Source organism: Eulemur rufifrons, chromosome 16 (assembly GCF_041146395.1).
Source record: "Eulemur rufifrons isolate Redbay chromosome 16, OSU_ERuf_1, whole genome shotgun sequence".
Classification (NCBI taxonomy): domain Eukaryota; kingdom Metazoa; phylum Chordata; class Mammalia; order Primates; family Lemuridae; genus Eulemur; species Eulemur rufifrons.
This window is the reverse complement of record NC_090998.1, coordinates 31,900,322-31,925,279: the sequence shown is the minus strand read 5'-3', so window position 1 is coordinate 31,925,279 and position 24,958 is coordinate 31,900,322. Positions and strand designations below refer to the sequence as shown.

General features: G+C 34.4%; 1 protein-coding gene across 2 annotated transcripts in view; it reads right to left on the bottom strand.

Annotated features, from left to right (window-relative positions):
* The window catches only part of CNTN1 (contactin 1), a 342,876-nt gene that overhangs the window by 44,952 nt on the left and 272,966 nt on the right, over nt 1-24,958 (bottom strand). For both annotated transcript variants that reach the window (XM_069489731.1, XM_069489733.1), the window contains 6 exons: nt 19,975-20,124; nt 11,721-11,791; nt 9,196-9,430; nt 6,565-6,668; nt 2,655-2,841; nt 106-218 (listed from right to left, as the gene is read on the bottom strand). In XM_069489731.1, the coding sequence (XP_069345832.1) occupies nt 106-218; nt 2,655-2,841; nt 6,565-6,668; nt 9,196-9,430; nt 11,721-11,791; nt 19,975-20,124 (860 nt within the window). The remainder of the gene's footprint in view (nt 1-105; nt 219-2,654; nt 2,842-6,564; nt 6,669-9,195; nt 9,431-11,720; nt 11,792-19,974; nt 20,125-24,958) is intronic.

The window sequence follows — 24,958 nt, the reverse complement described above, 5'->3', positions numbered from 1 at the left end:
AGAAAACTGAATGGGTTTCACCGAAACAGCAAAAATTGCAAACATCAATCACTCTTTGTAAGAATGAAGCTTTTGTGGAGAATAATCTAGTAATCTTTTATATACCTTATATCCTGTCACTGTAGACTCATTTGATAGTGCAACGACATGATCCCAGGTGATTATGTAGTGTGAACCAGACCTTACCGAACTGATGATCCTTGGAGGCTTGCTAGGAGCTGTGAAACATAGTAACATGCAATCAATGATCACCATATCCAGTTTCAGTTCTGCAAACTTCATTGCATTCAGGAATTATAATGCTGATGATAATGATACTGACAACAACAACACCTAATTTTGATGAATGCTTACTATATGCCGGGCACCACACTAAGCACTTTACATCCATGAGTTTATTTGATACACTTAGCGGCCCTGTGATGTAAGTACTATAACCAGTATTCTCTTCTCATCATGCTCCACCTGGGGTTCTTCCTCTTCCAGTCTTTTGAAACTGCTGTTTTCAAGGTCACCAATTACATCCACTTGGCCAAAGCTAATGTCAGAATCTAACTGATTTTTTTCAAATTTAACATTTTTGGAGCATTCCACAGAGTAGGCCACCTTCTTTCTTCTTGAATCTCTTAAACTCGTAGTTTAACAACTGTGTTTTCCTTCTGCCTCACTGGCTGCTCCTTCTCATTAATCATCCTTAGCTAGCTTCAAGTCTTGGCTCAACTTCTAACTGTTCGAGTGACTTAAGACTTGATCCTGTGCATCCTTCTCTCCTCTCTCTCTAAGTATTCCCTAAGTCCTTATATCTGGGCCCATGGCTTTAAATATCCACAATTCTATCTCTAACCTTAATCTCTCCTTTGACTTCTAAACTTGTGTCCAGCTGCCTGTCTCCTCTTGAATGTCTAGAAGATTCTGAAATGTAAGATAGTCTAGATGGATAATTGGCCATGTACCCCCAAGCCTGCCTCTCATGAGTCTTTCTCATCTTCAGGCAATAGCACAAGCAAACCCCAGTTTCTCAAGCAAAAGAGGCAGTCTTTTCTTATTCAGTCTTCTATTCCACTCATCGCCAACATCCACATTAGCAGCATGTTGTCAACCCTCCCTGCAGAAAATGTTCTACTCCTGTCTCTGTTATCACTTAGTGTGAGCCATCACTTCTCTCCTGGAATACTGAGTTAGCCTCCTAACTGGCTTTTCTGCTTTCACTCTTAACCCATCACTATCTATTTTCTGCCCAGAAGCCGGAATGATATTTTAAACAAACATAAATTAGATCTTATTCTCTGCCCTAAAAATCTTCCAGTGGCTTCTTATCACACTTAGAAAGAACCCAAACTCTCCACTTACAAGGACTTACAAGGCCCTCCATATTTTGGCCCCAGCACACTTCCCCCACTGCCCTCTATGCTTGGCTCCACTGGCCTTCTACAAAGCATTTCAAACTCTTCAGGTTTCACACTAATTATCCTCTCTGCCTCAATCAATTTTTCTCAGCTCATCGCACTGTGGGCCCTTCTTATCACTCATCCTAGCTTAACTGGCATCTTCCCAAAAAGGTCTTTCCTGACCACCCATTCAGAATTTGGCTTCCACCCAAGTCACTTTCAATTTTCTGTTTATTCATTTTCTTTCCCTGACAACTGACATGACCACACTTATTTGTTTTTCAGAATTTTTGTTTGTTTAAGTTTCTGTCTCCTTCCATTAGGCTGTAAACCCTGTGAGAAGAGGATCTGGGTCTGGTTTGGTTTGTCTGTATCCTCACCACCTATGACAGTGCTGGACATATAGCATGCTTCTGATGAATGAATAAATAGAGTGGAACAAAGAACGAAGGAATGAATACTGCTTTTGTATGTTACAAAATTGGGGTTTAAATAGGTAAGGTAATTTGTCTATTGTCATGCACATAGTAAGTGGCAGGGACAGATCTCAAACCTATGTCTGACACAAGTCTTGTCACTATGTTCTGTCATCTCATTAGGAGATTCTCTGCCTTCAAGTGAAGTTCATAGATTTGCAAACCTTAATGGTAATCATGTCTTCAGATTCTTACAAAATTCCTGAGTCTTGCATACAAATTCTCCTTTTGTATATATTCAACTTAGGTTCAAGAACAGAGACATCAAAGTGAAACCAGAGAAATTAGAATGACTAGGAAATCTGAGCAAGGTAGGTGGACTTGTTATATGGACAATGAGAACACACAGTAATAAGAGTAAACATAATGTTATAACATTTAATTTGCATTTGCATGGTGCAATGATGAAGGTTTATAAATCAAAGCATATAAAAATGAGCAGAATTTTAATTTTCTCATGCTGTTGATACATTCCTATGAAAACAATGCTTAAATTAATAAATACAGAATGAAGACATTAACGGTGAAAAATTTGGGGGAGTGTTTTTACAAAATGTAGAACAAAAATGTTCTACAATGGAACGTTAAATGTACGAAGGCATTCTTCACATTTTTTCACTAACTACAATAAGTAACATTATAAAAGAAATCTTGTGTGGCTAAAAAGAATGTCATTGAAAACCAAACGCTCTCAGACAGCTAGGTAGAAAATTTTCCTCATATATACCTGCATCATAATTGCATCAAGTGTTAGTTTTTGACAAGCCTAAAATCAAAATATGAGACTCACGTGCTTTCTTGGTGAAGGTTTCAATCACATCACTTGGAGGTCCACACCCTGCGCTATTGCAGGCCCCGACTTCGACAAAGTACTGGGTGTCAGGCAGAAGGTTCTCCAGCCTAGCCGAGTACTCTTGGCTGCTAACTTGAACTCTGTGTGCAGCTTCTTCTCTGTCATGGGCAGCCCAGTACCGAATCTAAAAAACATTTTTTTTTCCATTTACATAGACACATATGAAACTATTATAAAAATGGAGCTGAATAGCTCAAATTCATTTGGTAAAAGTGAGGTTAATATGTAGAATGAGCAAATTTCTGAACATTCAGGAGTAGATGAGCACTTCTCCTTTCATCCCAGGCAGGGGAGTTTTGAACCACATTTATAAAGGTCTGAGATGGAGTACCAATTGCCCACCGTGGTTGGCTTGTCAACAAGTTAAAGCATCTTTGTGTCTGCACTTCCCCCTTTCCTGTTCACTCTGCCTTTTCCTCATATCTGCTCCCTAGGATCAAATTTAAAAGAAACAAATAAACAAACAGCAATAAAGCACTACCTTCTCCCACACCTTTGTGTGAGGCTCTGCTTTGGGGAGATACAGACTAAGACAAATGCCTTCTCCAAAAGAAGAAAATGAAGTACTTTCTAAATATCCATTCATGCTCACCATAATAATTTAACTTTTAAAAACATTTGAGTAGACTATTCAGGATTGTTAATCTTTTATGATGATTATGAAATCAATCATCTGCATTGCATTAATCTCCAATTCAGCTGCTAACAGTTTTTGCATTCATTATTCCTGATAGCCTATTTTACTTATTTTCATGAAATTAATTAAGTGAATATTTTACCTGCTGGGTAAAGTCTTTTGTGGATTCCTGGGCAGGAGCCCAAAGTTCTAAAGTGCCTTTGATAAAAGGACTTTTTGCATTCTTCTAGCTTACCTATACTACAGAAAAATGAGTATTAAGCACTGAGTATTAAGATCGGAAGTGGGGAGCTCTTTTCCTCAAACAAGAGGAAAAAATGAGTGACAAACATTCTACTGAGATACACTTTAAAACCACAAGGGAAGAAAAGATTATTTTCAGACCCAATTGCCTGCAGTTCTCTTTTGACATGTCAAGAAATTAACTTGAGATGGGGTCAATCATGCAGTACTCAGGGCTTTCCAGGTTTACGTTTTATTTTATATTTTTAATGTGCTGTGTTTTTTTTTTCTGTGTATCTTTATAACTTGGATCCATCATACATTTTCATGGGAAGTGCAGTGGCTATTGGTTTTCATGATCATCTATCTTGTTAGACCATTGGCTTCTCCCATCATATTTCAAAATAGAAACACAATAACCACATTATAGTCAGTCAAGATTTCTCCCCATATATTTGCAGGAACATTTTCTTACAGGAGAATAAATGGTATGGATTTTCTCTTCTAAGCTTTCACACTTGTCTCTTTGATATTTAAGGCTGTGTGTGAGAGGCGTAAAAGGATTTTAAGAAAGAATGAATGGAAAGAATAATTCCGTGATTTAATTCCAGCAATTTTAATCAACCATTCTCTGGAGAGGCAAGACCTAGATTAAAACCTGGTTATGACAATTATTCCTGGGACAAACATTTCTAAGCTTCAAGTCCTTCATCTTTAAAATGAGAATAATAATAGTGTTTATATCCTAGGATTGTGTGGCTTTAATACAATGAGCTAAATTAAACGTTTAGCATAGTAGGGTCTCAACAAATGTTGTCATTCTTTTCATCACTAATATCATCATAATCATCTTCATCATTGCCAACATCATCATCACTTTCAAATGCCCAATAACATAAACAGGGAAAAGCATTAAACGCAGGTTCTTTAATTTCTTCCACACAACAGTTCCGTGAGGCAGTGGTTATTCTCTCAGCATTATAGGTGAGGAAACCAAGAAAGTTCAAACAAATTTTACAGTGACAGAGCTGTAATACAAACTCCTGTCTGCTCACAACTTTATACTTAATGTGGGTTTGCAAAAAGTCAGAAATCTGTGAAAAATCAACTCCTCCATGGCACACATTTTTCCCTTGAAATTATCATTTGAGAAAATCTTATTTGGTAAAGATTATTTTTTACTGACTATCTGAGAATCCTTAGTCAAGGTTTACTTCCCAAACAAGCTTATATTCGGATTTATGTCTGAATAATTGGTACCACTGTATTGGTTCCCACCTCATGTTTCCTTTGTGCTCTGTTTGTTCAAAGTCATAAAAGAGTCAATATAAAATTCTTGGCATAGGCAGACAATATATAATTCTCTAGCATGTCTTTAATAAAGCAAAATATGGCATATATTTAACACTTTGACTCAATGAGATGGGTTATATATTAAATTATCTTTTTTTTCAATTTTTTATTAGTTAGAAATAATATAAAAGAAGAAAAAATCCTGCAGTCCAAAATTTGACTTTCCAAGCTCCAAACATTGATGTCCTCTCTGAAAGACACCTTCGACTTATTTATTACAGGGATTTGTAACATCCCGTGAATTTCTCTCTCTTTCCCACTTCCTTTTAGCTGTAAATGTAATTATAGGGCTAGAAAGTTATGAATATTGAGTATTTCCAGTCTACTCCTTTCATTCCCAGGCCACTTTTAACTGTGCTGTAATAAATGGAGCTGAACCCTGGCAAAGATGATCTGAAGACAATTTGCAATCTACTCAAATTATAACCTATGGTGCCAAAATAAAAGCTTCCTGTTAGTCTGGGTGTTTATGTTCAGAGGCTTGGTTGGGTTGCTTTTGTGGCTGCATCTCAGAAACATGGCCTTGAGAAAGCCCAGTTATAACACTGTGTTTCATCATACTTCATCATTTCTATCAGTACTCAATGAATATCTATATAGTGCCCACCACATGCCCAGCACTGTTCTTAGCACTGAGAACAAAACAGACAAAATCCTGTCCTCATGGAACAAGCATACCATGGACAGATGGAGAAGGGAAAGTGCAAGAACTGAGAGGCCAACCTGGCTGGAAGGGGCAGTGCCGGAAGGGCACCCACTGTGCACTCAAGGAGGAAAATAGAAGGGCACAAAGCCCTGAACTTTGAATCAGAAAATGTGAGTTTCAGACATGGCTCTGACATGTTTTGTCAGTGACAACTGAGACAAATTATCAAGTCTCTTTGGTATCCATTTGTTCATCTGTAAAGGTAAGATGTTGTCAATTCCTTTGAATTTTCACTCCTTGCGCTTAAAAATATGAGATGACTTCATATTTCCTATTATAATCCAGTCTAAATAGTGGTAGCATTGTATTAAAGACCACAGCTATCTTTCTAGTTTCAGCCTTTCAGTTCTTACTCTCTTTGACTAAGACAAGTTCCCTTGTTATCTGGCTAATTCTTACTGGCCCTTTAAGATTCAGTTCAAGTGATGTTTCCTTTAGGACATTTTGATTGTTGCCTTCTGCTTACATAGATAACATAAGATATACATTTGGTACAGTCATTATTGTTTCTTTTGGAGAGATTTTGAGAAATGGTACTCCTGAGTCAAATAGGATGACCATTTTAAGGATGCTACTATAAATTACCAAAATGCTTTCCAAAAAACTTGAGATTCACCAGCTTTTTGTGAAGATGTTTGTCGAAAGAAATCTTTGCTCACCATGAATGTTATTACCATAGTTTTTCTTTTGGCCAATTGTTTGCCAGCACATGGGTTTCTTTACATCTTTCCTAGATAAGGCAGTTAGGAACTTCTGTTTTACCCCTAATGATTAACTTATAAATGACCAAGACACTAAACACAAACAACATAGTGTTAGTTGCCACATAAATTAATGAGACACAAAACACTGAAAGATGAAACCTATCTGAAAACATGTGCTCATATATTTATGAATAAATGTATTTACTTTATAAAAATTGAACTCACCTGATAAGTTTCCACTATTTTTTCTAAAACATGTTTCCAATGAACAGATATCTCAGAAGATGATAAGACTTTTACACCTACTTCTGTTGGGGCTTCACTGGGAGCTGAAATTTGATGAGAACATTACATTTTCAGTAAGATGTTTACATAGAGAAATTTAGATAGCAGGATTTGTTGTATGAATGAAGTAGAACTATATTTTAATATTTCCAAAACAGGTTAATGTTTCCAAAATAAAAGAAGTCCAATTATTTTATTACCTCCTTCTCAATTTTTACTAATGTTACTTTATTTCATGGTCATTAGTGATACATGCACTATTCATAATTCATAATTATGAATCACTATTCATAATTCACCATTCATAAACAAGAATGTTAATATAGATATACACACAAACACATCCACATACACTTTTGGAAAGCTTCGCGGATTTCTATTACATTTGTGAGCAAGAACCATACTAATTTATTTTTTACTTTTCCCAACTGATATTGTTTAAGAAATCCTGTTGCAAATTATAATTAATAATATTTAGCTTATCAACTCTACATTATCAAAAATGTGAAATTTGGTATTTATTATAGAAAAATATTCATTACAATTAATTTTCTCTCATTTGCTATTTATATGAAATAACTATAAGCAGCAGTAATATTAATAAAACTTCCCTCTTTTATGTTCAAGCTAAGATCTTTTTAAAAATATTTTTTTTTCAGATCCTTTGAAACTAGTTGTGATATGCGCTGTTTCTTGGGCTTGGGAAAGCTTTTATATGTCTAATCTTCCAACTGGGCATTAAGTCAAATATGTATCAAAAAGGTCTCTGTTCAGGAAAAAAAAAGTAATTTACATTCTTTATGAAATTTACACATAGAAACCAAGGAAGCCTTTAAGCAGGGGTGATCAATTTTTATTGTCTGTCATTAAAAAGCCATAATCCTATTTAATGTTAAAAAATGTTCTACACATGAATACTGTTGCCTTTCCAAATCAAGGTAAACATGTAGCACTATGATTGATTTCTTAGCAGTAGAAGAAAAGATTAACACTTGTACATGTTTCATCATATGCGTGTTTTATGAGACTCATGAAATATATAGGAAAGAAATATAATTAAATACAAATAGATGACAAGTTATTTGCCTGAAAAGTAGTTTAGCATCAAATAAAGCAGTAAAAAATTGATATTGGGTGAGAAGATAACTTGTAAAATGCTTTTAACTTTCACTTTCTCTGTGAGATGGACTCATGTTCAAATTATTAAAATTGAATCAAGTTATACTTCTGCTGAATGAGCACAAGCCTATAGAATGTAAGATTTGTCATAGGACTTTTCTATTGTTTGATAATACACAAATTATTCTTATTTTTTATTCTTTCAATGTATTTGGTTGGGCTAACTATCTTGAAAGAATATATATATGTATGACTGCCTTTCATGTTTGTATTTTTTAATAAATTTTATTGTGTACATTTAAGGTATACAACATGATATTACAAGATATTTATGTATGTAGTAAAATGGCATGTATTGAAAGTAAAGATCATGGGATTATTTGAATATATATTACATTTTTAACAAATATGAAAGTTAATAATTCTATGATAAAGAGTATATGGGAGAATTTCTGTTGAGTTCTAAGATATGACTAAATGTTTAATCTGGAATAAAAATAATGCAAACTGGGTAAACCAATAGAGTGTTTTTCCTCAGTACTTCATATAGTTTTAGTTTTTGAACTCTTCGTGCTTCTAACATAAGTACAAAGAGAAACTTGGTTCAGGGTAAATGTTAGATCAGAAGGCAATGAAATCTCTACTTGCTTTACTAGCCATTAATTATTTACATAGCACACATGAATAAAGAAACATAAGAAGGACTTTAAAAAAAAAAAGGAATAAAAATAAAGTGCATAGCAACTTAAACAGAAAACAATTTAATTATGTTTAACCTAAAACTGTATGTCATTTAGCATGAATATATAAAGTCCTCTACGAGCACACTCAATTCAGTTCAAGTTTCTAAAAAAACAAAAAGAGCCAGTAACAGTTTTGTTTTTTCCCCTATCTGGCCTCCAGGACAAATTTTTCTCTTTTCAGGAAAAAAATTTCAACTGTCTTTCTGACTGCCTTTTTCATATAATTATATCTAGATTCTCTTGAATAAAATTTAAGCACTCTATTATAACAATAAAAAAGTTACATCGATGCTACAATTATACAAATTTGGGGTTAGAATTTTAAGCAGTTTTATAAATAATGTATATGCTATGGAATTTTTAAATTGTAAACTTTATGAATACATAGACAGTCCAATCAAGTATGGAGAATTTCTGACTACAAAGTTACAATCAAGAGCCCAGGAACAGGCATCTAAGCCAATTATTTTAGTGGAGATTTCCTAAATATCATGGACATGATCTAAAGGATTTTAGCAACATTCTTGTCATTCAGGTGGAGCGATTGACATTTTAATTGGGCTCAAAATAATACTCATTTGCTAAATGCATAGCAACATTTAAAAAAAAAGTCTTAATAAATCACGACTGAAAGAAAGCAAACTAAATGCCTACTCGAGAATTAAGCTTTTCCTCTCTCATCATGTTAGTAAGGTCTTTTTTTACCTACCGTCTTGTGCTGAATTAATGACTGCTATGAGGCTGTAAGGTCCATCTCCTTTGTTGTTGAAGGCCTTAACTTTTACTTGAAAAGCAGTGGAAGGGGTCATGGTTTCGTCTTTATGGACATATCTGCCAGTGTCTGGATTAGTAACTGTAACTTTTTTCCATTCTTCTCCATCAAATGGCTTAAATGCCACTATGTAACCAAAATTGTTGCCATAGTGGTATTCTCTTGACAAAGGCTATACGGAAATTAAATATAAAATAGGTTTTAGTGATACAGTTAACAGGGGGGAAAATCCTATGCAAATATTAATATATACATGGAAACATGCTCTTTGTAAAAACACACTTGGTTCATAAATAAGTGCTTTTTGCAAATTCCAGAGCAAAAACATGCTTAAACATGCGATGACCATACTTACCAAGTGGTAGCCTTGCTGTTTTTTGAACACCCAGGGGACTCCCACTCTGGGCCTTTTTACTTTCAGTAAAACATCACCTACTTGATGTTTTCTCTGGCCACAGAATCTGCCATTTCAGGATTCCTTCCCCAATACTCTATCCCACCTTCCTGCTACATTTTTTCACTTTAACACTATCATGATCTCACACTGTATTTTACTTATTTATGTACTTTATTGTCTCTCCCAAATACTGGAATATAAGTTTTATAAAGGCAGGGTTTTTGTCAGTTTTGTTTTCCTCTTTATCTCTAGCACCTAGAACAGGGCCTCAAGTAATATGTATTTAATGGATGAGTAAATAAATTTCCATAGAATTGAAAGGCAATAGTAAGAGAGTTGTAGGAGACTTTAGAGTATCTTTATTGTAATCCAAAAGAAACTGGTCACAGGTATAAAAGAGAAAATGACCTGGGGGAAGGGGCAACATTGCACTCATTTGCAGGAGCTTGGCTTTGGGCCTCTGACTAGCTCCAATACTGAAGCAAAGGCTTAGTTTTGCATCATTTTCTCAGGGTTTCTTATTACTACATGTCAATTGCCTAATAAAGAAGTCTCTGTCAGCCCTCACAATGCATTATTTATAAACACAGACCTAAAGCAAGTTCTAGTGAGTCATTTCATCTTTTTAAGCCATTAAGGTAAACATGTGCAAATTGTACATTTACTTTTTTCTCCAGAAAATCAAAGTTAAGTGTCTTGAGGCAAAAACTTTGAACTAAATATAACACCATTGCTGGGATATACTTATGTTAGAGAGATATGGAAATATATAAAGGTCACATGGTAGAAGCTGGGCTTGGTTGCATAGCATAGGTATGTGATTTTAGTATAATCTAACATTTCTATAGTAGTTTAAACATGTTTCTTATTGATAGTGCTCTACTCAGTTTTTGGAATTCAGAGTATAACAGAATCAGCTATGGAGCTTTCAAAAAGAATGATTGTCATGCTCTATTCCCAGAACTTGATTTTGAAATTTTGGACGAAGATTTTAATTCTTAATTTTTTGATAAGGCTCATCTTATTCTGAAGCAGATACTCATAGAGTTTACAAAAATCAAGCCATCTGGGAAAGAGTAAAATGTTCTAATGTTTATAATATTTGCATTTCTTGAATATTTCATTGACATTAAAACTTAGAAATAAATAATTTGAGATTCAAATTAGCAAAAGGCAACTTTTTTCTAAATCTTTTTGAAAAATGTGATTTGAATGTCAAATACAAAATATGACTACAAAGCAGACAGTAAAGTGTTGCTAGATATTCACTTACATAAATCACTGTGATCCACGCAAAGAATAAAATCTGCCATTTTTCTGCAGTCCTTAAAATTCTCTGGAGTCTAAATTATGCTCTTTGACTATCTGCAGTGATTAAACACTATGAATATTTAATGAATAAATGAGTCTGTATAAAACATGTTACCTGGATAAATGACAGATGTCTAATTCAGACAAGTTTGTCCTATTACAACTTTCCCCCGCTCTTCCCAATATTTCAAAACTCCAGGTAAGATGTATTGTTTTTCAAAGATCATAGTCTCTGATATGGAACTTCCCTTTGGGTCATGAAAATTTAATAAAATGCTTAGGATACCTCAGTAACAAGTCCCTTGGGTAATGTCTACACTGACTTATCATGATATGTTACACTAATAATCAAAGTAAGGGTTGAGTGAGGAAGCAGCCTCCAATTTAAAAATGAGTTTTGATACAAAGTTTGCAAATAGAATCTTTGAGATTTGGAATGTTCAGAGAAAATGTTATAAATTACAGTTGAGTTACCAGAATACAGTGAGTTCAAAATATCTCTGGAATCAGATAGTTGAATATTTAACTGGCTAACAGATCCCTTAGCACCCAGAATTCATTTTTGCATAGAAATTGCATGCTAAGCCATAGTAAGCCAGATAAAATCTGACACGCATTTAAGAGAAAAATTAGTAATTTATTCTCACTTGTGCATTGGGCATTCTCTTTTATCTCAGTTTATTTCAGGAAACAAAATGGGTTTGGGATAAGGGATAGATAAAGCACCCTATAATATGTACAACTTAATACTTACTGCCCATGTTATAGTCAGTTCTCTGTTGCTTCCACCCCCACCTCCGACATCTGAAGGAGCCACATTTGGTGCTGAAACAAACAAAAAATCAAATATATAAAACAATAACAAAAATAGAGTCTATGTAACTTTTTTCTGCTGTTAGAGTTCTTATTTACTACAGAAACCATGAATTTGTTCTTTCACGAGGAAAAACATGCTGCACACATGATCCACTCAATTATAATAACAATGGCTCACGGTAGCTGTAATAACCTGTTTTATTGCCAAGATAAAAACTGATTTGGTGCCATAGGAAATGTGCCCATTTCCATCAGCAAGGGATAGGGAAGCAACTTTACCTCCCCCATCTTTTTTTTTCCCCATTCTGTGTCCTACCATTTAATATGACTTTGAAAAATTAGATACATTCTGTTGGTAAAATATTTTGTCACTCTTACTTTTGATATTAAAACTTAACCCTACGCACTTCTAACAATTTACTGTTGTATTTGGTTTATGCTTCATTCTACAAATAAATGTTAAGAAACCATGTATTTGCATAGCATTGAATAATGTTTCCCCATATATCTGGGAATACTAGAAATCTAGCATTGTCTCTTGTGCTCTCCCTTCCAAAGCCTCAATCTCTTCTGGAACTTTGCCCCATCAGTGACTCCAACTCTCCCTCTCCCTGTTCTCTTACATCATCCTTCAGTCTCGGGACTCTCTGCTGGAGAGGCTCTGCTCTCTGCAGTCCCTCTGTTCTTAAAAACCTTCCTGTTTTCCTCTTAGTCCCCAAGCCATCACACCCTTTCCTGTCAGTGGACTACATGGAAGAACTGATATATGATTATTTTTTTTTTTGTACTTTACTCCATAATCATTTTTTAACAACGCACGATCTATTTCCACTTCTTCATATTACTGAAATCACTCTTTCAAAAATCACAAAACTGCTTTTAACTGCCAAGTCCAATGGCCTCTCCAAGTCCTTCACGCTCCTTGAAACTCCTTCAGGGTAGGCACAGTATCTTACTGGATTTGTATACTTAGCACCTAACTGGCCTTGTACAAATGAATAAAGCATTGTTTGTTCCAGTACTCAAGGCTCTACCTAGCTGCCCAGTCATGTGGATGAACACTGGGTTTCTACAGAGAACATACACTTTCTCACACAAATACTTTGGCTCAGTCTGAGATACCATTCCCAAATGTGTTAGCATTTCAAAGAGATCAAATATCAGTTCTTCCTTTAGTCCCCAAATCCCTTCTTAATAGAGTATAACCATACCTTCCTTACAGTGCTATATTTACTGAGTTGCTGATCCTAACAAATCATTGTGAATCATTGTGATTCAAAGATACATACTTCCAATTTCTCCAAATGCTAGCCATGTAAATTCTTTGGTGAAATATGTACATTAATTACACAGAAATAAACAAAACTATATGCTTTTCCTTATATCTATAAAACTATATGATGATTTCCTTTTCCCATGAAGAAGTTAATATGAAGTTTGAGAGATTTGATTTTACTATTTAACTGTCACTATGTGAGTATTAGAAAATTAAACTGGGTGCACAAAGTTAAAAATTATTTATAGCACTTTAGAGAGAATAATATTGAGGACTGGAATATTAAAATAACTTATGGAAACTCTTTTAACCCTATAATTCATATCCTGAAGTTTAAACTCTACATGCTATAGAAAAACAAAAAGCATGTTGTCTGATTATCAAAGAATATATCGAACTTTGTGTGCTTAACTCTAAGTACAAATATAGTAGTCACAGGCAAGTGATTTCAAAAATAACTCTAAAATAATTTATTATATTGCAATTTGTTAACTCAAATATTTCTTTCTTAGGACAAGTATTACTTGTCAAAGCATATCACTGAAATGCTTTTCATTATAATCAATATTAACCATTTTATTTAGAATAGAGCTAAAAACGGAGACTGTTTATATTAAATTGAATATTTTTTTCCATTTTATCATGTTTATTTTGGGCACTTTTTAACACTTTTCAAGTAATTCAAGATGAATTTGTTCTTCAAAGATCAACCATGGAACTCACGATGCTGAAAACAAGACATAAAGAAGCATAGAGTAAAGGTAACAGCATCTCTTAATAAAGTGCTTTTATATCTTACTGGGATTAATTATTGACTTAATTTTTCCCATTTAACTTTGAAAGTCCAGTTGTAGCCTTTGCAGACTGGGAAAAATATTTCACAGGTGGAACTGACACATAACCTGTATATCTAACATGAATCTGAGAGGAGGGCAGCCAGGTGCTCCATTTGTATTCAGCCCTGTGGAAAAAGAAGAACTTGGCCAAGTAGTGATTTGATTTGTTTCAGGGAAGTAAATCATCCTAAGCACAAGGAAGCTTATTTAACTTTAAGCTCTAGTGCATTTAACAGAAAACAAACTAGACATTCTTTAAACAATAAATCACTTAAAGAATTTAAACTAATATTTAGGAAAAATATTGAATTATTAATCATGAATAGAAAATGTTTATGATTTTACTGTGAAAGGTTAAAATAGCAAGGTGTTTTAACTTGTCCTCTTGCCTTTCTTTCAGTGTAATAGTGATTTCCTTATGATGCTTATAAGAGTGCTTCTGTATTTCAGTCATACATCTAAAACAATTTTAAAAAGAGAAAATCAAGCCAATGCCATGGCTATTCATTCCTATGAAAAGAAACTAATGCTGCCAATTTTCCTGTTAGATTTGAATGCTTAAGTAATTTACATATAAGTACCTCTTTGGGCTGTGATGTTTTATTTAACAACGTACAAATCGGCTTGTGACAAATTTTAAATTATGAAAATCATGGTGTATAAGAAGATAGCCCCTTGATTCAAAATATTTGACTATTTTAGTTCTTGTTAATTATTGTTTTACCTTGTGTAGTCATTTTCACAGACAAAGAGTTAATCATGAATGTAGCTTTTCACTTTAATTTGCATCAAAATTTCATTGTGATTTAATACAAATTTTTTAGTAAGAGATACAATATGGTTATACAAGTAATGTTCTAGTCTAGAAAACCAAAGGGATTGAAGTCTAACACATACTTTAATTCTACATCTACATCTACATATTTAAGCATTTAAATATATAATTCTGAAGAGTTGTTAATAATATCAAGTGAACTATATAATATTTGTATATTCAAATGACAATAGTTCTTTGTAACTTTTAAGAGCTCCTGCTCTGATGGTAGAGTAGATTGCCAGCACTCCTAATGTAGTGTTAAACCAATGTTCTTCCCATTGTAGGTAAAAAAGATACAGGGTCTCAGAGAGTTCACAATAATATTAATGACTTATTGTCTTATCAGACAGAAATTATAGGTTTGCTTATTATTCTAGGCTTTGTTTTCAAACAAGAAATTTAAATAGGTGGAGCAGAGTAAGTTTTTTAGTTGTTCAGTGGAATGATAATCTAAGAATAAGGCAGTTGAGAAAAATGTTTGCATGAGCAGAAACGAATGGTATAAACTGAAATAACCATAATGCACAATAAAATTCTTATGAAGAATTCAAACATATTATGGATTATTTGCTTAAATTAAGTAAAAGAATTAACAGTTTCTAGTCTACTTATCTCAGTATATGAAAAATGAAAATATCTAATGCATATGTCAACCTTGTTTTCAAGTAAAACAAAATATATTTGGTAATAGATTCTTCTAAATTATATTATGCAAATCTCACTATTGCCTGGATCACCACCTTCTCTCTTCATCATTCTCTATTAACTTTCAACTGCCAGAAAAACCATCCTTCTTTCTCCCTTTTTCTTCTACAAATACTTGTGAGCACCAACTATTGACATTGTGTTGCGATGAGCACTAAAAATAGCAATATGAGTAAAGTCTGATTCCAATCCTGATAATGCTCTTTTTCTAGTGGTAAAAATGAAATACGAACAACTAATTTTCATTCAATGTGTTAAATATCTTTGGTTCAAAAAAGTTTGCTGAATGAATGAATGAATGAATGATCTCAGCTTAATAACATATGTATCTTTAATGATGATCTCAGCTGAATAATAGAAGCATAATTTAGAAATAATTTTTACATACCTTGCCTAATTGGATACTCAGATCAGTACTTTGAAGTAGGTAAATGGAGAAATAGCATTATCCCCACTTAATAGGAAAGGCAAATGAGTCCCAAAGAAGTTAATTAACTTGCCCAGCTTTCCCTCCTTACAAGTTGAGAAGCTGCCAACTTTAATTCAGGTCTGCTGATGGCTTAAAAATCCATACTCTTTCCTTCTTTTAAAAAAGATTTATCTATCTAATTATTAATAACAGCAACTAACTTTAACATAATGCCTTACCAGCTACAAAACATGTTCTTAGTACCATTCCTCTCCTTTATCAAACATATGTTAAAAAAAAGAGAAAGAAAGAAAAAGAGGAAGAAGAAAAAGAAAACCAGATGACATAATAGCTTCATTAGACAGGAAATTAAGGCTTATACATAATATGAAAGTGTTGTTTCTGGTTTTGTTATTTTTCCTCTTTTCCTCTTTAGACTGGCTGCATCTGGCAAATAAACGCCAAAGCTGTTAAAACAAACCTAAATGCATCATTTTAGGATATCGACTCACCAACTGCACCTGCAGAGCTATTAGCTACGCGAGTATGTCTTACAATGGCACATTATTTCCAAGGATGCTTTTGTTATCTCTTTCATACAGTCAAAATTAAATGGGTTAAAATGAATTACAAACATATCTTCTAATTCTTCATTTGGGAACATCCATTTTATAATGCACTTGTCTGAATTCAAAGAATACACCCAACTGTGCACTGAGATCTTAACATTAAGTAATTGGATGGATAAGGGCATGTGTGGCACTGGATAATGTCATGTCTTTCAATCAGCATAATGAGGCACAGGACCAAGCTTTCCATCAAATAGGAACCAGCCTTTATCCCACATAACATATGCTGGCATCTCACAGAGAGCTGTTATAATGGTACGTGACAAGACAAACATCCCCCATTTAGAAACTATTTTTATTTTCCTGTAAGGATAAAAAATGTAAATTACCAATTTTATGCATATGCTATTTTTTACAAATAGGTGAAAGAAAAAATAATAATCAAAGAGAAATTCTGTTGAATTTTATTATATTAAATGCATAAAATGATTAAGATAATTAAAATTATATAAAATTTTTTGATCTTTCCTTCTACTATGCTTATAATAATGGAAATATATTGTCAAACAAGGTGATTAGTTACAAAGTAGACAGGAGATCATATTTTCCTATAGCATATTAAACTTTAGAAGGAAACATAATAGCATAATAAATAAATTTTACTGAGCAAATATCATGCATCATAGTGCCAATTGCTTTCCTTATATGTTTTAATCATAAAAATAATCCCTTAAAATAAATCAATCCCATTTAAAGATGAGAAAAGTGAGGCTCAGAGAGGTTAAGTAATATGCCCCAAATCACAGAGCTTGTAAATGATAATATCAGTGTTGCACCAAAGAATCAGTAGTCTGGAACTGCAACACTGCACACTGTCTTTGGAAAGTGATCTAGGAAAGAAACCTCTAGAATTAGAAAGACCTGGATTTGAATCCTAGCTCTGCCTCACATCCGCTGAGTGCAATTGTAACTTCCTCATCTGTTTCATAAAGATGCTAGGGATTAAGCGAAGCAATGCAAATGAGAGCGAAGCCCTGCGTCTGACAACATACAGCAAGTGTGGAAACTATGGCAGCCATAAAAGTTTATTAATAAAAGATCCTGAAATATTTTCTGATGATAGATTAACAAATGTGTTAGCAGTTATAGAACTTATTTTTTTTTTTTTACCATTGAAAGAAAGGAACCATCTCATAATATCACTACCGGGTTGTATTTTACACAGTGAATAGACTTATTATTTCATACATGTGTTTGCTTGTTTTGGCTCTGATGGTTTTTAAAGGAGGTTATTTTTGTAAGCACACCAAACAGGGAATTAATTCCTTAACAAAATATGATCTGAGCAAACATAATGTAAGAGGTGATATGTAAAGAAGGCAATGCCAATAAGAAGTTGGGTAAAAAGTAACAACTTTGCCAAAATTTTAAGTTTGTTATCACTTTGAATCAATCATTTTCCAGCATTTAAGGATATGAAGACATTGAGATTGAAAATTCTTCAGAGTTACCTACAAATCATTGGTAGTGAGCACATCACTTCTAGAAATGATATTAAATATAAATTATATCCATAAATTCAGATATGAAAGTGTTAGATTGAATCTCTCTGAAACATTGAGTTTTTTTGCTGTTCTCAACAACATATTTATCACTTCTACTTTGAGATTACAAGAAAAACAACCTAAGACAGATCTTATGGTAATTATATCTATATAATTAGTCTAAGTATTGTAAAACAATCATTTTTTGAAATAAATAATAAAGATATTGTTTGTAACAGAATTCAGAAGAAGGAGGGAGGTCTACATCTGTTCCCAATGCCAAAAAAAGCATCCTCCTCCCCATGGACAATTTTTACTTCAAAAAATAGTGTGCAGATAAGAATTAGTTCATAGCATATTAATCAAGAGATCACAGAAAATTAATCGAACTCAATGAAATTTTAAAAAGTCTACATTTGAGATAGGTATATGAAAATGTTTTAACCGAAATAAGTTTGCTTAGACCAACTTAATCACTTGATATTTTTCTGCAATTTTATTCTGAAAATGAATGCTTGTTATATCAAATCAAGTGCAGGATGTCTTGGAGTGAAATTACATGGTTAAAACCACAAGTAGGATCATGCCCCAGTTTCCTTTTATTTTTGTTTTTTAAGAAAGGGCAATTGTGTTCAGTCTATCATACAGAAGCCTCTGTTAGAAACACAGGTAGCTCTAGGGAATGATAAAAATCAAACACAAGGATCTTGGCTATATGGTATCTGTGTTCTATAAAGCTTCAACTTAGATTACCTGCATATCTTAATGAGATTTCTGTGAGGTAGAGAAAAGGGAACACTTGTGTTCATTTTGTAGGTGGATATAATAAACCAAAAAATTTAATATTTAGGTCATATCTAGTTTCATAGTTTAAGATGAAATCCAGCTTCTACTAAGACTCTAATAAAGGTTCATATAAATGGATGCATTTTTGGAGTTCTGCTTGAAAAGCTACCTTTAAGACAGAAAGCTCAATGTCTAAGAAGAGGTGTCAGACAGATATGGACATGAATTCTGAATCTTGCAAAAGGTTATATTAAGTTAGGTAAACTAGTGTCTGAGTCTTCTGCCCATTGACGAACATGGACATAATCTAACCTACATCAAAATATTATTAGGAGGATTAAATGAAATGCATGTGACAATGCTTATTTTTGTCCTTTATTTCAGAATCATCATTTTTATCTGATAAATTACATAAAATTACATGAAACTTTAAGAGACAGTTTACTGATGACAGTCTCTGTGAATCACTTGGCTTTAAAAACTAAAGACATTAGAACTCATAATTCTATTTAGAAGTTTAGCCAAGGAACTGTGGTACTCATAAACGCAAAGAAGTGATATTAAGAGATCATATTTTAATAGAAGCCTGTCATCTGTTTAAAATCCTCTCCTCTCTGTAAAACACTGAAGTTTACCAAGGCATAGTCAAAATAAATGAACTCAGAGAGCCTACAAAACATTTCCTTTTGATAGACAGGAACTAATAAAAAAAAGGAAGGCTACCATTAGAATCAGAACAACATTTTGCCTTAGTAATGCAGGGGAAAAGAAAAAAAGAGAGGAGTATTTCTTGCACTAAAGGCTATTTAAATGGAGTTAGTATTTAGCATAAAATACCCATCCACTTGGCCATTCAGTGATAAATGTCTTTGAGAGACATGAAAAATTATGAACCTTCTAAATCATGGAACCTGTTTAATCAAGAGTCTGTCTGGTTAAGATTCAGAATTTACATTGAAATTTATTTTCTAGATACCAACTTCATTTAAATGGTCTTTAATGGAATATGCAGTGATTTTTATTTACCTCTTCCTCTACATTAACTATGTAAAAATATTCTTAAACTTCATATTTCCTCTTTTGATTTTTGGCTGTTTTGACATAGAATACACACATGTGTGAAATACACATACACATTTTTTAGATGAATCACTTACCTCACAGCACTATTTCCCAATACATTCAACTATATATTAAAATAGCACTGTATTTACAAACCTTTTAAAATTTAAAAAGTTTCTTCTACTTACCAGCACCATCTGTTCTAATTTTGTTTGACGGTATACTGGGCTCTCCTATACCCAAGGTGTTGGTTGCTACCACACGAAATTCATATTCCATCCATGGGATTAAATCCACTGCTCTTGCCGCCTCCATATTTCCTTCAATAATTGGGGGATCTAAATAAAATAAACATTAAATAGAGAATATCAGTTGATTAACATATCACTTTTATAAGTCTCCATTTTTATTTTACTATTTTGGAGAGAATGGCACATATTACACTGAGTTGAAATAAAAACAACTGGGAAAGATAAAATGTTAAGTTCAAGGGGACAAGAGGAGAGGTCAGTAATAAACAATAAACTAGAAAGTGATATGCATATGAACCTCCTGTTTAGTAAATCTGAGGGTGAGGAACTAAAATTCTGCACTTCTCCCATCCAAGTACTAACCAGGCCTGACCTTGCTTAGCTTGTGAGGTAAGATGAGATCGGGCGCGTTCAGGGTGGTATGGCCCGTACATACTTCAGGTGTCTGGCAGATGGGCGGGTAGGGGATGGGTATATACACACCTAATGGGTGCAGTGTGCACCATCTGGGGGATGGACACACTTGAAGTTCTGACTCGGGTGGGACAAAGGCAATATATGTAACCTAAACATTTGTACCCTCATAATATACTGAAATTAAACAAAGAAAAAAAAAAAAAAGAAATTCTGCACTTCTACCAGGTCATGCTTCTACGGCTAGTCCATGGACCATACCTTGAGTAGCAAGAAGCTATATTCTAGAGGTAGAATCTAGAAAGATTTCTTGAAGCCAGGGTACAACTAGGACAGTAAAATTTTATGGATTGCCACTAGTATAGTCCATGGGTAGCAAAGTATTTATTACTAGAGTAAAGCAGGACAATGTTTATATCATTTTCTAGTTGGTTTTATAGGTTTGTGCTCACATTATTTGAACCAATTATAATAAATGTTACAAAAATTCATTAGGATTTATTAAGTTTTCTTCAGAATTCATGCCAGTAGATACTAATAGGAAATTATAAATTATGGGCAGGATGGATTCTGGCTTGTTTATTTAATTGAGATATGATAAAACATACAACCAAGGCAGGTCTGTACATTATTTTAAGCTCTCTTCAAATATTTCCACGTGTTTTTAGTAATTAACCTACACATACATATGCATATTATTGCCTGTACCTTTAGGCTTGTTTATGACTCATTATCTTATTATTTAGGGAACTTTTATTTGGCAATGCACACCATGAATATGTAATTTCTTAAGATGCTGTATTCATCATGACAATAAATGCTAAGCACCCCAGCGTTCAGTTTCTACTTCTGGACAAATTCCTTTATGAGTGAGACTGTTCCATGTCTCACCTTGCCATGATTATAACTCTGCTGGACATTAACTTTACCATATATTACCTTATTTTGTTTTGGATTTGTTCTACTGATTTGACATATATGTTTAACTTTCTGATTAAAAGTTTGGCTTCACCTTCCTCTGTTTTGATTCTATCACTTTATCCCCTATCTCTTCCTCTACTCCCTCACACCAAATCAGAATCTGTTTTAGTTCATATACATGGAGAGTTGTTTTTAGGTAACTGAAAGAGGTTAAGTGAAACTTTGGGCTGTGAAGGGCTCTTCATGGAGCAAAGGGAAAACAGAGCTGGTTGTTATGATGTTGAGTAGAGTGGGCCCTCTTCCCTACGGGATACTTTTCAATTATTTTGAGCCCCCTATAGAAAAGAGGCTGTATTGGGTTAAGTGGTGGCCCCCCTAAAGTTATGTCCATGTCCAAATCACTAGAATCTATAAATGTCACCTTATTTGGACAAAAAGAGTTGGAAGACTCTTTTAAGTTAAGTTTAAGGTGTAAATAAGTTAAGGATCTTGGGATAAGATCATCCTGGATTATCCGGGTGGGCCCTACATCCCATGACAAAGGTACCTATAAGAGACCCTGAGGAGCGACACACATAGAAGAGAAGAAGGCAATGAGACTATGGGGGCAGATATGGAAGTGATGCAGCTGTGGCCAAGGAACATCTGGAGCCACCAGAAGCTGGAAGAGGCAAGCAATGGAGCCCTTGGAGAGGGTGCAGCCCCTGCCACCACCGTATTTTGGTCTTCTGACCTGCAGAACTATCAGAGGGTAAACTTCTGTTGTGTTAAGCTACCAAGTTTATGGTATTTTGTTATGGCCACCCTAAGAAACTAATACAGAGGCTTAAAGGCAGAAGCATATGGAACTATTTATGGGTTTGTGATTTTTTAGTTTAGGGGGCTCAAGAAAAAAAGTGTGTAAGAAGGCCCAAGCAGGCAGTGTACCTGCTGCCCTGCTTCCAATGTCGCAAAACACTAGCACCATTTAAGGGCTTGAAGAATGGCAATGTTGAGAGCATTCCCAGGGGCCTGTCTTGGCAAGGATATGGTGTTCTCATGAAGGCTGAAGGAGCTCAGGGAATTTCACTGCAAAATATGACTCCTTGGAATAAAAAGTATTTTGAATTAAAGGCCCTTAGAGATCAAGAAACTTTGGAAGGGATTTTACCTCTATCGTCATAAAAACCAGATGGACTCATTCATTAAAAAAACAATTGTCTTTCTTTCCCCTCTCTATTATCTCAATACATTGCAGGAAAGAAGATCAAGAATGTAACCAGACCTGGCCCAACCCATTTTAAAGATAATACCTGTCTTTCAGATTAATTTTCAAAGAGAATCATTTATAACTCAATCTATTTTTCCCATCCATACTTTCTCCCCAGTATTAATATCTATTTACTCTCCTTAGTAACCATTTATTGCCCCTAAACAGAATTGCCTATATTCCCCATATCCCCAGGCCCTCTAAAATGAGGATATATGACTTCTGGATCCCATTGGGATATTGGGTAATCACTCTGTGATTCTCCCCTTGCGTGCAGTAAATAAATGTGTAATCTCGTTCTCTCATTAATCTGCCTTACTGTGAGTTGATCTTTTAGGGAACCTTCAGGGAGCAAAGGAGAAGCTTTCCTTTCTCCCTGATTTTCAAGCAACTGGGTGGCCAACAGGTATGAGCAGGTACATACTGGGTCAGAACAGGAAGAACCAGCTGGATGTGCAGTGGAGACTGCAGCTGATAGACCGAGTTTGAGTGCATGTGAGAATCCAATAGGAAAATAGTCCACACAGATGGAAGGTCACAGACATTTCCAAGAGTAGAAGACTATACTTGACCACAGGGAATATGTGGAGGAATGGTGGGAGATAGGGCAGGAAAAGACAATGGGACTCATTTTGTGGTGGGATCTGGATTCCGGCTGAGGAGCCGAGCCTCTGATTTTAATGACTGCTATGAAGAATGGAAGAATGGAAGCAAACAGTCTGGAGGTACTACCTTGAGAAGGTGGACCCCAGGGGGAAGTCCTTGGCCCAGAGATGAAAACAACTCTCTCAAAGGGGGAATAGGAAGTGATGTCAAGAAGATGGACTTCTAAAATGGACCTTCTGAATGACTAAGGATTGAATTTGATATTTATAAATTAAAAATAATATTCCCACTGGGATTCCTAAGGGCTTGACAACTGTTCTTTTATTCAATTATAATCATTCTTGATGAGAATATAAATATCTAAAACAAACATATTTTGGTAGATAGCTATAATATCTACTCAGTAAAAGCATCTATATAAGTAGCAGCAATAACTTAGCAAAAAATGACTAACATCTATTATTTCTAAAAAATGTACTGAGAATTAAAAGTGACTCTTCTAAGTTGCTCTCAGTCCTCCAGATCTGGGTGGGACTTTTGACTCACACCACGTGAACAGGATTTAAAAGCACACTTTCTCTGATATTTTTCCCAGCTCTGATATTAAGCTAAAGAGCCCATATCATATTATCACTACAACTGGAATTCCAACATTGGCTATGTCCATGAAGGAAATTAGAAATATTTTACCCAAAATATATTTCTTTAATATATTTTGAGATGGCTGAGTGAGTCTCACAGAGAGAAGTAACACTGCAAGCTGTTTTTGTCGGGGAAATTTACATCAGCTGAGAATCTGCACTAAGACAGCCAGGTCTATCCTTACCTGATCTAGGAAAGATTAATTGAGAGTCTGACACCTGTCAAGGTCTGCAAAGAGAAGTCTACCATCTATTCTTTGGAGGGCTGCTACCTCTAAGGTTTCATTTACATAATCAGACCACTACTTTTGTTACCTAGTCAAGCCTCTTACTTTCCCCCTCTCAAAACCCTCTTTCACTACTTCCAAGCCTCAATCTTAAAAAACCTCTGTACCTCACTGAAGAGTTGAATCTTCATCCTGAGTGTTCTCATGTATATATATTAAATAAATTTGTATCTTTTTCTTTCTGTTAATCAATCTGCCTCATGTCAGTGATTTTTCAGCCAACGTTTATGGGGCCAGGGACCTTTGATCCCTACATCCACAGAAGGCCCATTCAAAATGCTACTTCTGTCTCCCCCTGTTTGTTCCTGGCTATCATTTGTGGACATGTATACATTTTTTTCTACTTCTTATGCATGTTTTGAAACCCCTCTGGGCCTGGTATATCTACTATGGAGTTTTACAAATAGAAGTACTTAATAAATATTTGTATAAATATATATATACATATATATAAATAAAATACAATTATAAACATTTGTGTTTATTTAGAGCAGACAACGTCTCAATGTAAGAAGCACAGCCGTGTGTACAGCAACCACTTTAGTGTCTCCTCCCTGAATCAGGCACACTACTGATGAAAGAGAAGGAGGGCACTCCTTCACCTCCCCTTCACTACAAAATAGCCAGTGCTCTATGGCTTTTATGGCTATATTCAGCCCTTAGATTATCCTGCCCTGTCTAAAGCAGAGAGTAAACTCTTCTCCATCCTCTTAAGGTCTCTTCCATCCTCTTCAATTTTAAGTTGATCCTTTCTGATTTCTCTCCTCCATTGCTACTGTGTATGCTTGTTTTAACATGGTTTT